This window comes from Akanthomyces muscarius, chromosome 3 (genome assembly GCF_028009165.1).
Source record: "Akanthomyces muscarius strain Ve6 chromosome 3, whole genome shotgun sequence".
NCBI lineage: Eukaryota > Fungi > Ascomycota > Sordariomycetes > Hypocreales > Cordycipitaceae > Akanthomyces > Akanthomyces muscarius.
Window position 1 is genome coordinate 1,600,283 of NC_079243.1, and position 15,684 is coordinate 1,615,966.

The 15,684-nt window shown below is 53.7% G+C and overlaps 3 protein-coding genes across 3 annotated transcripts; all 3 read right to left on the reverse strand.

Moving 5' to 3' along the window:
• Nucleotides 1–473: 473 nt before the first annotated feature.
• LMH87_001840 (uncharacterized protein) lies at nt 474–751 on the reverse strand (the record flags this gene model as incomplete). The annotated part of the gene is made up of 2 exons (XM_056193185.1): nt 474–589; nt 655–751. 2 exons carry the CDS (start codon nt 749–751, stop codon nt 474–476), a joined length of 213 nt encoding a protein of 70 aa, XP_056050249.1.
• A 3,401-nt stretch (nt 752–4,152) lies between these two features.
• On the reverse strand, nt 4,153–7,741 carry LMH87_001841 (uncharacterized protein; the record flags this gene model as incomplete). The annotated part of the gene is made up of 5 exons (XM_056193186.1): nt 4,153–4,239; nt 4,475–6,888; nt 6,953–7,434; nt 7,495–7,635; nt 7,710–7,741. 5 exons carry the CDS (start codon nt 7,739–7,741, stop codon nt 4,153–4,155), a joined length of 3,156 nt encoding a protein of 1,051 aa, XP_056050250.1.
• A 917-nt stretch (nt 7,742–8,658) lies between these two features.
• Nucleotides 8,659–15,059, reverse strand: LMH87_001842 (uncharacterized protein; the record flags this gene model as incomplete). Its single annotated transcript, XM_056193187.1, has 2 exons — nt 8,659–13,315; nt 13,381–15,059. 2 exons carry the CDS (start codon nt 15,057–15,059, stop codon nt 8,659–8,661), a joined length of 6,336 nt encoding a protein of 2,111 aa, XP_056050251.1.
• Nucleotides 15,060–15,684: the final 625 nt, after the last annotated feature.

Here is a 15,684-nt window from a genome sequence, read left to right on the forward strand (position 1 = left end):
TAGCCCCAGGTGGTTAGTTAGCAGGCAGATTCAACACAACGGTTTCTGGGGGTTCAGGCTTGTGGTGTGCCGGGCGGTGGGCGTCTAGCGACGGCGCTGATTTGTTGTTCGTACCAGTAATTGCACTCTGTTCCGACGGCTACTCCGCATCCCCCCGAGCATTTATCTTCTCCCAGCATGTGACCGGGGACAGTAAGAGTCAATTGCAATCACGAGTCAGAAACATGCCAGTGCCTGATTTTTGGACGATAGCCGACACACGAGTGCGAGACTCATCTTATTCCGCTCTAGAAGGTCTGAGTATCATCACGGCCGTCATTGCCCTGTCGGTTTTGCATCTGGCGCCGGCTAGCTGCACCGCTTGACGCGACAATTCGACAAAGGGCCAGATTTCAATGGAGGATGTAATTGTTTCGAACTATCGAGCTGATGCAGCTGTTTCGCGTCCAGCAGCCCTGTGACCGCCGTTGAGGCTAGGCGGCGCCGCATCGGGGTTCAAGGTAGCGTGTAATCTCAAAGTCGTCATGATGGACAAAGACGGGGATATTCCTAAGTCCAAACACAACAAGAATTCGGCACCGGGTCAAAACTGCCAAGAAAACTTAGTTAGTGGCAATGCAAGCATACTGGTAGAAAGGTGGCTTTGCTAGCAACATTGCGCAGTGCCGTGCGGGATCGCCCAGACTCCAAAGGCGAGACAGAGGGGGCGTGTTAGTAAAAAGGATTGACCAGATCGTGGCCGGATGGACATCCGGACTTGCAGGGCAGGGAGCCACCTGCTGCGGGGTTGTGGGACACTATGCGGCGGACAAATCGAGAAAAAGATTGCTCCAGAATGTCGCCATCAAATTTGCTCGGGCGGCCTAACCAAGTCAGTACTTCTTCCGTGGCTCGGTGGGAGCAGAAGGGATTAGAAAGCAAAAAGCAACCGGCAGCCTGTAATCACAAAGTCGACGACTCCGCTGGCAAGGACTCATCGGATGCAATGCGAGATGATCCTTGTACATCAGGTGGAACGCCGACATGGTCAATCTATCAGAGTTCCAGCAATTTGGAAAGTGATCAGTGCTGGGTAGATTTGTACGACAGCAGCTTGTTCTTTTCGTGCCTGTGAGGCTCTTCGATTTCGTCTGCTTTGTGCCGGTAGCCACATGAGCTTAGTGGAAAGCATAATATTACATATGTTTGGGGAGGGGGGATGGCTCGACGGTTGGGACTGGCTTTTTACCTACCAACGACGGCATTTTCCACGACTGTGTGTGTCCATGACCACAAACCGGAGCGGCAAGATAACCAGTGCTATAGCACCGATGTAGAAATGAATTCGGCAGTTGACTTCGTATGGCAGATGTTGCAGCGGCATTGGTATTCGACGGCGCAGAGGCACGGAACGGGTGTGGAATGAGATTTTGCTGATCGGCGCACGACGCCAAGGAAATTGCTGCGCCGAAGCGTTTCTTTTCCGCGGGCAGGATGTGTGACGCAGTTGTTTCGGCGAATGCAGGATCGTGCAGCTCAAAGCCCCTGCTCACAGTAGTTGTTTCCAAGTTGAATTTGCGCCAGCAGGCGCTTAGTTACCCGTAAAGTCGTTTGAAGCCGTTGAGCTTTGTTGCACACTTGTCGAAACGGTCAATGCTGTGCAACTCAGGTCAGTGGTACAATCGCAAAAGACTCGATCAGGAACCGATTTCTGTGTAACTAATGGATCATGCTTTCTCGCGGATTGTGCAGACAGCCTCACCTGGAGGAGGCTTGGGATGGGCAGCCGGGGTGGGTGGGCCGTGGGAGACAAGGAGAGTACATGGATACCCCGTCTCCCGTCAACCCGCTGTGCCTGTACTAAGTTTCCTTGTACTTGCTTCAGCCAGGAAGCCCCGCCGGTTATCGGAGAAATTGGACGATTTAGGTGAATGAGACACAGATTCGCACTCTGATTTTCGGCAGCATCCTTGTCGTGTTTGTCTGTGTCAGAGGAGGCGTTCCGCGCGTGGCGTTGTCTGTGTCTGAGAATAATGGCCAATAGAATCATGGTGCTGAAATGTGTGAGAGACGTAAGAGTGGATGATCAAGGGTCTCGCGCAGACACCAACGGTCACGGGGATTACCAATGGAGAAGGTTGTCTGGAGGGCCAAGGAAGACTCGAGGACTCGACTCTGAGCGGGGAGAGAAGAGAGACGATGGAGGCAGATGAAGACGACGGACGGGTTGGCGAGGCCATCAAGGTACAAAGGAAAAGTGGAATCTTTGTTGGGCTTATTTTGTCCCCCTCCTTTACGTCTTTTGTACTCCAAGGCAATGTATTCTTCAACATCCTCACTGTGCCATCATTGTGAAGCATCATTTCAAGGAAGACACGGGTTTGAAAGCTCTCTGAGGATTTTTGCGATTTTAATGAATTAAAATAGAGCAGAAGGAGAGAAGCAGGAATGGCGAGAGGCGGAGGTGGTGGCTAGCGGTGTGAGCGGCGCATTTTAGCGGGGAGCAGCGCTGGAGAGACATCCTGCACGGCCCTGTTCACGAAACACTGGCCGAAGAAGGAAAAAATAAATAAATATAGTTAAGGAATACTTGGAAATCAACACAAGGTCTTTTATCTTTCTGGAAGCCTTCCCTATTTGATGCAGGAATTATGTTTCTGCCTTGTAATTGGTTGCACTCTCTCCGCAATGTATCTTTTCCGCAGCGTCACCGAGGTTTTGCAATCTCATTACATGAGACCCTACGGGCCACATTCGGGGACAAGACTGAAATGCTCCAGATCTTTGGCCCACTCACTGAATGAAAATCCCGAGTGATGATAATAAATCTTCACTGACAGGCCGCGCTGCGGTCGACCGTCGAGGTCGCAGCCAGTTGCTCAGCCCTCGAAGCCTCGACGGGGCAGACTGCTGCTGGCCAGAGCCTCCGCACGCTAACGGGCGTTGCCATCACCCAAGCTCAGTGAGCCTACTGGTACCTACAGTGGGTTGAAGGCAGTTTCGAGCGAACTGCCACCAAACCGCCATATATTAGGTAACGTTAGCACTCGGAATTTACCTGGAGGCACTGGAGCAACACCACCACCACCTATCAGGAGATGATGTGGTAATGCAGGTCGGAGGCTTCAATGGCTGGCGCGTCAGCCTTGGCCAGCCAAACATGCACTCTTTGTTTGTCGTCTTGGCCTCGTCTGAGCTCAAGACCCCGTTCCAGAAAGCCCAGACCCAAGCCCCAGCCCCAGCAGCCAAAAAACGCCCCTCACAGATTCGGTTCATCGCAGCCTGATCACTCGCCCTCGTGTCCGAGATGATGTCAAGCCTCAGCAAACAGCCCGAGCGCCCGACCCACGCCGAAACTAACCAACGTTGAAGTTCCATTTCGCACAGCAGCGAATCATCAGCTCCACCGACAGCCGTCTCCGTCGCACGATCTGCCAGCAGGCAAGGTGGTTACTGCTAGCGTACAGATACCTTGCGGCCCTTATTGACACCCTACCTACCTACCGCCAGCTACCTACCTAGGTAGGCAATCCGCGCTCGCGATGCAGCCCGCCGACGCTTGCCCGGCCTCCCCAGCCCTCAAGCCCAGGGCTTCAGCTTTCTTTCTAATCATAGCCTACTTCGTATGGCCGTTCCTACGTTAAACTCGAAACGTACTTTTCGTCAACGCCTCGCTAGGCGAAGGGTGTTAGACGAACGCTGTGGCTTGCCAGGGAGGCTTGTCCATCTACCAACGCCAACACACTGATTCCATGGTCCACCAACAAGCCCAGTGCGCCATCTCCCCGTCATGAACATCGACGACGCTATCCATAGTCGATACCGAGTAGTCCATTCTCTTTCATACCAGCAGATTCAATTCTAGCCAATTTCCTAGATAAAAGCTCCTAGATAAAAGCTCCTGGATAAAAAGTCGTACATTCGTACAATCGTACTCGACCCCACACCTCTGGCCTCGCCCACTTCCACTCTCTTGTCCAGCGGGTATTTGTTTTCCCTCACACCAACTACCTAGTAGCCTCACGGCTTCTCCGAGTCCTGGCTGGGCCGGACTTCCGCGCCGCCACCCCCCCTGCTGTTCCGGGTCAACAGGTAATTGCTTGCTCACCTGTGCCGCTATCCTTGTTGTCTCCTTGCTCCTTGTTGCCTCCCTCTCTAGCCGCTGTACCTGCCTTATTCTTCCTGGTACGAGATCTTGCGCATTTCGCCCAATCTGTGTCGGGCTGCAGCGAGAGCATTCTCCAATTGGAGGATTTCGACCTGTTCCGCCGTTCCCCGTTAGCTGCATGCTGCGAATCCCAATGCGCAATGCACAATGCCCAGAAATGAACAAGTAAGCCGCTCGCGTATCAGCTTCCCAGCTGCCGGTCTCAAACCATCTGCAAGCCAGACGTGGCTTGCAGACATGCACTGCGACTCTGCAAAAGCGGGTCGCTACGATACTCGGGCGTGTGCATACACATTCATAAGCACTAGAATCATCTAGAAAACGTACCTGTTGCTCCATCTCTCGCACCTTGAACTCGTGGTGTCCCAGCTTCGAGTAGTCAACCTGGTCTTCCTCCTGCGAACGCTCCTTGATCATGCTCTGCACCTGCCGCACCAGCGCGCGGCACGCAGCACCCACGGCCTTGCTGGCTTGCTCCAGCTTGTCCTGGTTCTTGGACATGAAGCCCGCCTTGACACGGCTCGCTGCTACCAGCTGTGCCGTCGAGGCAGCCACGTCGTTGGAAGCCACAATGAGCTGCTCAGGGCTGTTTCGCTTCGACAGCACACCATCCGCCGTCTCAATCAGCGTGTTCGTAGATGAGGCTACCGCCTTGGCTGCTGAAATGAGGCCCTCCGTCCATCTGTTGTTCTTCTTGTAGAATGCCGTTCGTGAGGATGAGCCCTTGCCCGCCTGTACAATCTCTTGCTGTGTAGCCGTAGCAGCCCGGATGAGCTCCGCAATCGCGTTGGTAATGGCAGTAGCCGCGTCCAGGATCGTGTCGCTGACCTTGAGCTCGTATGTAGAGTAGCCGTCGCGGGGCTTGTTCCTGAGCTTGGCCAAGCGAGCCGCCGCCGCAGCAATGGCATCAGCTGCCTTGCTCAGCTCAGAGTCGACGAGATCACCGAGATCACCCTTGTTGTTCGCAAACTTGCCAAACCCTGGAGCGAAGCCCTCGACCAGCTTGTTCAGCTTCTGCAGGTTCATCTGTACGTCTGTGCTGTTGTTGATGACAACGTCCGTCTTTTGCACTTGGTCCATGCCCTCTAAGCGGAAACTCTGTAGGCTGCGGAAGAATTGGACCGATGCCATGGCTGACTGACGCGCACCGTTCATCAAAGAGTCGGTCTTCTTGTCATCGGTCGCCAGTCTCGTCAGACCCTTGGTGTTGCTGCAGACGTCAGCCATGGCTCCTGAAAAAACGTTCGCCGACTTGATTAGCTCCGCATGCGTGCTGTTGGGGCCATCGGCAATGAAGTTATTGAAGGATGTCGCAAACTCCATGGCGCTGGCAGCAGACTTTTCAATCTGCGACAGGACGTAGGCGGGCGAAGCGTTTTGGTTACCGGCCTGCATGGTAGAGTCAAGTTCATAAAGAGCATCATCGACACGGCCAATGGCGGCCTGGAGAACAGAGTCAATAATGTCATGAATCTTGTCCAGGTTGGCCATGATGATGGCGTCGAGCTGGCTGTCCAAGACTTCATCGTTGCTACCCTGGTTCTGCTTGAGATCGTTGAGCTCGATTAGAGTCTGGTCCATGCCGGCCTTGTACACCTCGAGCTCCTCCTCCTTATCTCGCAGGAGCTGCTCAAGATCAGAGCTGCCGTCACGAAGCTTGGAGTGAGCATCGTCAAGAGCTCGAGACTTGGTGCGGAGCGCCTCCTCCAGGTCGCTCATCTCGCGGTTGTATTTGGCGAGCATGGTGGACAGCTCGTTGCCCTTGCTCCGCTCCAGGTTATCGGCGCGGTCGTTGGCCATGCGCAACTCGCGCTTGAGTTTCTCGAGCTCGTCCTTGTTACTGCCAGACAGTCGATCCTTGTCGTGCATGGCGCGGTCGCGCTCGCGAATCATGTCAGCGAGCTCGAGATTCTTGGTCTTGATCTCACGCTCTAGCTTCTCCCGTCGATCGATGGCTTCTTGTGCACTGGCGGCCTTGAGCTGAACAGCCTTGAATTTTTGCAGAAGGTCAAGGTGTTCAGTACGCAGTTGCGAGTACAGCTTGGCCAGGGCCTCGTATTTTGTCCTCCAGGTATTAACCTGTTCCTGCAGGGCCCGGATTTGCTCGTCCTTGCTGGTGATTTGCTGGCCGTAGTTGTTTTGCAGCTGGGCGAGCTCACCCTCAAGAGCCTTGACGCGCTGATCGTATTTTTGTAGCATCAGCTGGTCCTGCTCGAAGCGCGAGCGCGCATTCAGGTTCTCACGCTCAAGCTCTGCCAGTCTGCCCTGGGTCTGCCATTGAGCCTGCTGGGCAAGCAGAGCCTCTTGCTCTCGCTGCTGCTGCTCTGCAAGACGTCTTTGCTGGTCATCAAAGTCTCGCTGGGCCTGCATCTGGGCCTGCTGCTGGGCCAGGAGTTGAGATTGCTGTCGCTGCTCCAGAACGCGCTGTTGCTCCTCGTACTCTCTGTTCTGGCGGTCCAACTCGCTCTTCCAGAAGTCTGATATCTCGTCGGGTTCCTCTGATTTGGGTTCGGGAACAGGCGTGGGCTGGCGTTCAATCTCTTGCTTGGGGCGTGCAGGAAGAGCGGGGGCATTCTCGTCTTCGGCAAGGAGGTTCGGAGGATCGTGCGGAAGCTTGGGGATATTAATCAGACTCGTGAGGTAGCGCAAGTTCGAGCATTCGTAGTAAAATTTGACCAGTCGGTAGTGCTGCGCATCGTATCGTTCGCGAAGAGGCTGTAGAGCATCGTCATCACCGGTAACTGGGGTAAGTCAGTCAGCAAAGAGTCGCAGCACAGGAAATTGCTCGACAGCGCTCATCCTTACTCGTGTGGAGGGCGCGAAGCATGCTTGTGATGAATTTGTATATTCCATAGCTCTCGTGGACGAGGGGCACAAGGGCCGCGATTCGGCATTCGTTGTTACCGACGTTGCGAAAGTGGGAAAAGATGAGCTTCTGGAACTGCTCAATCTTATCCTGCAGCACCATAAGGTCTGTAATGGTCTCGTAGCCTTCGTTGGGGTCATTGATAGCCTTGAGACTGATGTATTCTTCGTATTCGAATGTTCCGTTGAATTCGGGGTGCGCCTGGTGGAAAGAGAGCTTGGCGAGCAAAAAGTAGACGTATTCTCTAATGAGGGGACCGTAGCCACGGACGCCTTCACCGGCCATGCCGCGATTCAGGCCGTCGACCCAGCCTCTGTTAGCCATAGCCTCCTTGAGAGCACTAGGATGGCCTTCCTGCAGGACCTTGTGAATGGTGATGAGAGCTTTGAAAGTCTGGACCTCGTCGGCCATGATGGGTTGCCTGCGCAAAGTTTCCAGTCAGTCAGCGTATTCAGAGGCATCACGGGGGTCCGCAACATACACCTTCATGCCCGACCAGAAGGCCAGTGATGATCTATGATCCCATGTGTAAACGATGCATGCTCGAACATGCTTGCGCTTGGGAGAGATCTCGTCGGCATTCGTAGCCTTCTTGATGGAGATGGCAAGCTCCTGGTCGGTCCTGGGTCGCAGCTGGCGGTTAGCAAGACTCGGTTTGTGTGAATTGGATATTTTGAGCGCGCCTGGCCGACGTACTTTGTGTGCTCGGCGGTGCGGAGAGACGCCATGATTGGCGATGATGACGCAGCGAGGCCGTCCGGGAGCTCGGATAGGGGTGTGTTGTTCGAGATGGGATGTGGTTCGCGAGGGAGTCCGAGATGAAATGACGGGCAAGAGTCGAAAATTCTAGCGCAGCTCCCTGGTACAATGGCTGCAACCAAGAACGCGCTCTCGATGGGGAAACTGTAAGTCGAGTGGCGATGCGAAAGCTGCGCAGTCGTGAGAGCAGTCGTCAGCTTTGGTGATGGACTTCAGGCTGCAGTGGCTGGGGCTCGGGTAGTGTGGGGTTTCGAGGCGCCACTGCCACAGGGTTGAGAGGTACCAATGTACTCAGTAGAGCAGTCAATCCCCACTACACAAGACGCTGCTTTGCACAGTTGACGTGGTAAAATGGACGTGGCATTATAAATGGTCAAAAATTGCAGACTATATAACATGCCAACGGTTCAGCCGGCTTTCTTGGCACTGCAGTTGGTCATCCGGTTTCAGCACTCGCCCCAGGCCTCGTCATAGAGCCGCGCAAGCAAGTCTCACAAACCAGGCAGAGAAATTAGGTTCGCGATACCCAAAGAAAATAGGTCGAATCCTGTTGCAGTGCCTATTTACAATTATGTAGATATGTCAAACAAGTCTGCTGTATACTAGTTAGCTGGGTATTGGAAACCAGTCTATAACCAGAGCCAACTCTCCCCTCAGACAGTACCAGGGGCTGATCATCATTATTCTTATAATTAGCAACTGATCTGAAGTGGACAAATCAAGATATTGCCTGATAACAAATCATCACATACTGAGAAGCTGGGAAACGCCATCTAACACGTCTAGTGTCTGCACGATGAACCTACAGCCCGTTCTGGCCAGACCTTATTTTAGCGGGCTCACAGCGCCTAGGTAGTATCTGTGCCTCTCTGAGTGTACTTGCCCTCTACACCTTGTTCTCAAACAGTGCCAGTATCTCGTTATTACTATACGTCGCCGCCACATCAATCGCCGTCTGATGCGCCTCATTCTCCCTCATCGGATCCAGCCCGCCCCTGACCATCAGCGCTCTGAAGAGCTGCACCTCGTCCGCGGCCGCCCGGTGCAGCAGCCCGTTGCCCTGCGCGTCCAGCACGCCGAAATCCGCGCCCGCCGCCTTGAGCATCGCCACGCCCGCGTCCACCGCCGCCTCCTCGTGCACCAGGACCAGCCCGCAGCGTCCGCCTTCGCCCTTGAGCCGGAGCAGCACGCTGGTGCGGTTGGCATAGATCATGAGCGGCGTCTCGCCGCGGGCGTTGCGCGCATTCACGTCCAACCCGTTGTCGCGTGCTACTAGCTCCGCAAAGAGCGCCGCCACGTCGCCGTGGTCTAGGTTGTGCGCCATTAGGTGCAGAATGCTATTGCCGTCGTCGTTGATGCCGGTCGGGTTGGCGCCGCTGCGCAGTAGAAGCCGCGTGAGGTCGACCATCCGGTCCTTGTGGTCCGGCTTGCCCGATCGACGAGTAGACGTAGCCAACAAGGCGCTGTAGTGCAGCGGCGTGTTGCCCGAGGCATTGGGCGCGCTGAGGAGTTCGGGTGAGATCCGTGCAATCTCGGCCACGGAATTTTCTAGTCGCCACAGCTTTTGCGGATGCTTCCAGCCGCGATAAACCATGTGGTGCACAATGCTTTGTCCGCTGGCGTCGCGCGCCTGGATGTCGCACCCAAGAGCCAGCAGCTGCTGGAATGCCGTAATGCCGTCCTCCTTCTTCTTGTCCGTGTCCGCAACGCCGTCGTCGCTGTCGTCTTTGTCTGAAGTTGTATCAATCACGCGATCCGGACCACCCCAGCTATCACAAACGGCATGCAGGAGAGTGCATCCTTTGGGATCCCGGCAGTCGGGGTTGATGGCTACGGCGTCGGCCACGCATTTGCTCAGTTTCCCTAAACGGACAAGTTCGTGCAGAACTGTGCGCTGCTCGGTTGCATCCTCACCCGCTTCAGCAACCCCAATCGCCTTGTTGTACTCCTCGCCATAAGCCGGTCTGCACTGGCGTCCTCCTCGCTGCACCTTGAAAGTTGCGTAGATGTCCGCGCCATGGTTCAAAAGTTTCCTGAAACAGCTTCTCATATCCGCATCCTCCGGGAAGGCCGATTTGGAGGCGATATAGTAAAGCGGTACTATCTCATGGCGAGGAACCAGTGCCGCGTCAAACGTCATCCGGCTACCGTCCATGTAGCAGTCATCCGAAGGCTCCTTGTCCCTGAGATTTTCTTCTATAAACGGCATGCGGCCGTTGGCGTCTGCACCTCCTTGCAGCAGCTTTTCAAGTGCTGCCCCATTGTCCGACTTGAGCGCTGCAAAGATCGAGCTAGAGCCAATCACTGCGCCGTTGCTGACTAGTAAATCAATCAGCTTCGTGCTGTACCCTGCCAAGTCGAGGCAGCTCCGTCCTTTCGCGTCAATGGCATTGACATCTGCGCCTGCGCCAATCAATGCCTCTGCGACATCTCTGTGAAATGGACCAAGCTCGCCAAGCTGCAAGTACTCTTTGTCCAATGCCAAATGGAGCGGTGTCTGGCCATCAGAGTTTCGATATTCGACATCTGCCCCGGATTTCAGAAGAAATGGCAAGGCCAGTGCACCCTGCCACCAGTGTTGACCCCGTGCAATGATGTGCAACGCTGTATCTTTGTCTCTGTTCCCACCATTGATGTTTACTGCATACTTGCCCACGAGAAGCTCAACAATCTCCATGTTAGGCAGCGATCGCCTAGTAGCGTGCTCCAACAGCAGATTTCGATTTTCTTGTTTGGACATACCACCTCCGACCTGACCATCCTCTGGCCCTCCTTGCGACTTAGGCTGAAAGTGAAGACCGGCCTTTGAAGGGTCTCCAAACGCATGCCACTCGCCCTCGCTTAATAGTGCTTGCGTTTCGGCCTGTGAAATTTCATCAAACAGAGACGCAAGGCCATGGATAATAAGATATTCCAGGTTCTGTATGCCTTGCACGAGGAAACGACAGCCTGCTTGTATCATATGCTCTATCAAATGATATTGGCGACGAATAATGACGGCGCGGAATATCTCCATATCCACACCCTCTGTCTTCAGCCAGCCACTTTCCTGTATCATGCCGACGGATGCAGCATCGCCACACGTCACCAACTGCTCGTCGAGTAAGCGCAAACCTTGAGCAGGATCGTGGGCCGCAATGTGTGCCGTGTCTGGATATGCTGTGTCTGCATACTTGTCCTTGATGGTTTTCAAACACTTGTACGCATAACTGCTACCAAGGCTGGATGCTTTCGAAAAGGGATTCGGCTGACCCGTCCCATCACCATCCAGTAGCGACAAATTGATGCCTGCCGAAACTAGCAAGTCTAGGATCTCTTCTAGCCTTGTTGTCGCAAACGAATGAAACATTTCCGATCGATGCGCTAACGTCGGTATTGGAGGTCGTGTTGTGTCGAATGTCCGGAGCGCGGCTACAGCAGTACCTGGCGCAGCTTCTTTGGCTGTCCACAATCGGGTTTCGTGTTCCATCTGCGCGCATGCCACAAACGGACTGCCGATGTTTGGGTCTGCGCCAGCGTCTAGCAAAAGCTTGACGCTCTCAGGCCGCCCAGACTGGCAAGCATAGAATAGGGCAGTAATGCCAAACGGCTCGTATACATTGTAGCTGCTGGTCACGACTTGCGCGTTTATCACAGCAAGCTCTTCAGAAACTGTGTCGCCCAGGCGATCATGTATTGCCGTCAGGAGCATCCCAACCGTATTGCTCTGCTTGCAGCGAGCAGCAAGATGAAGTGGCGTCAGGCCGTCGTGATTGCGCCTGGTCGGATCCGCTCCAGCATCAAGCAGCAATTTGCACCAAGATGGCTCATACGCAGATGCAACATGAAGTGCAGTATTTCCGTTAGCGTCAATCTCGTCAACTTTCTTGCCGTTGCGGATCACGTATGCCGGAGGCTGATTGAAAACGAACGACGAGCCTCCAGAATCGCAAGACTTTGCGCACAAGAGATGGAGTGGCGTTTGTCCAGCATGATTTTTCCGCGACATATCCAGCCCAGCACCAGTCAGTAATCTAATCAGGTGCATGCCGACGTCACGCTTATGGCGGCGATTGTCGACGTAGAAACAAAGTTCATGCAAGAGACCATTGCCTGCGTTATCAACAGCCTCCAGGTCGAGTAGCTCCAGACTATCCAAAACATCCAGCCACTGCACAATCAGGCCAATGTCGTGCTGAGACGTCACGCCTTTGATTGCCTCGTGTGCAATTTTGCGCCCCTGAAAGTCTTGAATTTGTTTCGAGGCGCCGGCATCTATCAGGTACTCGAGAGTCCATACACGTTCCTGACTGATAAGGGAGGGCTTGCCTACAGCGTCGAACAGTGCAGTCCTTCCTTCATTGTCCTTTGCATCAATGTCCGCGCCAGCTTGAATAAGGCAGTCGGCAGATTCCTGACCACTCTGTAGACTGCTTATGCTTCGAAACGGCGTGAGCCCGCGGTGGTTCTTCACGTTGGGATCTGCCCCAGCTCGCAGCAGAAGACGGACGTGTTCTGGACCGGCATTGTAAGATGATCGGTCGAGCAACAAATGCAGTGCACTATTTCCATCATGGTCTGCGATATCACAATCACTACCATATTCAAGCAGCGTTGAGATGACATTTGGCGAGCCGCGTACTGCGCAATGGAGCGGAGTTTTGCCTTCCTTATTCTTCGCGTTAACATCAGCGCCCCCATCTTCTACGAGGATCGAAATGGCCTCGGGCTTGCTGACAGAGTGAAGGGGTGTGTTTTTCTTGCGATCAACAGCCGTGGCATCGGCGCCTGCCACGACCAACGCGCGAACCAGCTCAGCCGAGTTGGTTGCTCGGTGCAAAATGGTCTGTCCCATGCTGTCATGATGATTCACATCCAATCCAGCAGCAAATAGAGAGCTCAGCAACTTTTTGGCGTTTTCCATCATGATTGTGTCCCTGTTTATGCACTCCAAATTGGAATTGTTGAACATGCCACGCAAGCAGCTGTGGGTTGCAGAACTGGTCGGCTTCGGGGTGTAATCGATATCAACCGCCAGCGGGTGTCGGTCGCCGATGCTGAGCGCATGCACATCCGCCCCGGCTTGTAGTAGTAAATTGATGGTCTCGAAATCGAGGCTACCACAGGCTGAATAGAGAAAAGTATTTCCGTGGACCTTGGTATTGACATTTACACCAGGATACTCCAGTATGCGGGCTACCAGCCGAGACTGCCCGCTACATGCAGCCCATGCCAGTGCCCAGTGCACTTTTTCGATATTCGCAACATGTTTCAGCATTTCATCGAATACTTCAAAGTGGCCTCTTTCGCAGGCGCATCGAAGAGGACTCTCGCCGTGGTCAGGTATAACATGAGCAGTGTGATTTGACGTAGAACCTAGACCCTTTCGGATCAAAGGACTCACGTCGGCTTGTAGCAATAGGCGGGCTACCAAGAAGTGATTCTTTTGAGCGGCTTTATGCAGCGGGGTGAAGCCGTCAACAGTATCAGTCAGATATAGCTTGGCGTCTGCGGCGATTAATTTCTTGACCGTGTCGGCATGGCCTTCACTAGCAGCCCACCAACTGTAGCGTTATAATGTTAATGAAGCACCGGGTGGATTAAACCAAAGAATACTGAAACAACTTACACAGGAGTTCGTCCGTGGCCATCGAGGGAGTCTACATCCTCACCGCGGCGGATGAGTTCTCCAATGTATCCTGTGAGACCCAATCTCGCGGCGACGTGGGCTTGCGAGACATCCCACGCGTTGCTCTTCCACTCTAGGCGGCACCAAACCCGTCTTAAGAAATCATTTCCAAGAAACTGGGAAACTTTGGTACACAGCTCTGAGTCGTCGGACGAAGCGGAGCACGCTGCGACAACATGCTTAAACCAATTGCCAGTCGCATACTTGATGAACGGGTATTTCTGCCACAATGTCACCTTGGCATCAGTAGTAGAGCGATGTGCCTGTTCGAGAAGACTGGCAGGAAAGTTGTCCAAGCTTCCACTCTGGAGGTAGCGGAGGCAGGCTGATGCCAGCTGCTCGTGGGCATCTCCGGAATCCACGACAGGATAGCCAGGGCCACCCTTCGGCCTTGTAACACCTTTCAGGTACTCGGTAAAAGAGTGGTGTATCACAGAGACTGTTTCATCAGCGAGTATCTCCAGAAGTGGGCCACAGGCTGCTTTGACGAGGTCTTTTCGCGCTTTCAAACTTGAGCTCTCGTCAACCACGCTGAGCATTTCAGCGATTTCAAGCAGTCGGAGTGGCCGCGTGGCATGCGTGACTGCCTGCAGGATCAGCCGCTGGATCTGTTCGTCTACCCCGGAGCGAGCAAAATGCTCTGCAAGAAGATTCGTGTAGAGGACGCCGAGGTCGGTGGGGAGGCGTGCCAGGGCTGTTTCTATGTCGGTGTCGGGTTTAAGAAAGGTATCCATTGTGAGCCGGGCGTATAGGAAGAGACCGTTTGCTCTGCCCGGGACCGCGCTGATGATTGAAGGCCAGTACTTTTCATCGATTTGTGATTTTTTCAAGGAGTGCTTGACGAAGTGCGAGATGTCGTTATCGACCTCGTCTTCCTGGAGACGAATTTTGAGACATGATATCGAATGCAAGGGAGTCTCGACGGATGGAACAGGCCGGCTCGTCATGAGGACCTTGACCCTGTCAGGCCGCCAAAGTCCGAGGTTTGCGAGTGCTTGGAGGAACGAATCATTGCCATGGTCCATTTCATCAAGAGCGTCGGTAATGCAAAACACTTTTCCGGTCAAGCATGCAAAAGCCATTTTTAAATCTTTCCACATGTCATCTGGCGATACACTCTCCAAAGACCGACCATCCTTGACGTAGGAGTACAGCTGCTGCTGCAAAACTGGACTGTGCTCCAGGAGCTGATCCATCCAGTCGCGCAGCAGTGCCGCAGGCTCATGGTTGGCATCGATGATTTGCCGAAAGAAAAAGTACAAGACTGGGCATTTGGGTTCCGACGTGGTCAATTCAGCGATAAGTTTGGCGGCCATGACCGATTTGCCCGACCCAGGTATCCCTTTGACCCAGAGAAGGCCATGGTCTCGATTCGTCAGCCACTGCTGGTACTCGGGCAAAGCAGTAAGCCAGTCCCCGGTCCCTGAAAGGTATGAGGATGCATGCTTTCTGTATTCACCGCCCGAGATGTCGTACGCGGTTGGCTGAAGCCACTCTCGCACTTTGGTGAGCTTGTTCGCTGCAAGTGGGGAAGTCCCAAATGAATCTTTGTTTGGCTTGTCCGTCACAACGAAGCCGTCACTGTTTTCGCTGTCGGAATTAACGACATTTACAGACATTGTCAAATCACATGTGTTCAAAATGAAGAACAATCAAGTCACCACTCGCGGACTGGGCTCCAGCGTTAATGATGCAAGGGGACGTATAGGGTACCGCACGAACGCGGGGAAGGAGTCTGGCTTACCACCACGGAGAAGTACGCCACAGCCTGATTCTAAGCCAACGTGAGTGATCCTTGATTGCTTGGCTCAGCGATAATGATAACCGCCTCCAGTCAGGCAAGTTTCCTTCTTTGCACAGCGATTCTTTGTCGTGAGGTGGTTCATACCCAAGAATGTAACAGCCAATTTCGAACTTTTGAGCTTCGGTCTATTTTGCCATCTGCGCTAAGTTTGATTTGTTTGATTTCAGTACAACACTCGACTGGACGTTGTAGCGATCGATAGACCCTAGTGAGTAACTGAGTAGCGCCGTCTCTGCAGGACATCCACGATCCCATACAGTTAGTTTCACAGTTTCAGTACTTGGGAAACATCATATGTTGTGTAGATGTCATTTTTTTAGTTTCATTCCCTATGGACATCAAAATGCAGACCCTGCCATGCTGAGAATCTTTCCCATCCGGACGCAACACCACAAGAAAATAACAAAAACCGCAGCATCCCCCGGCGCAACCCAATTTTC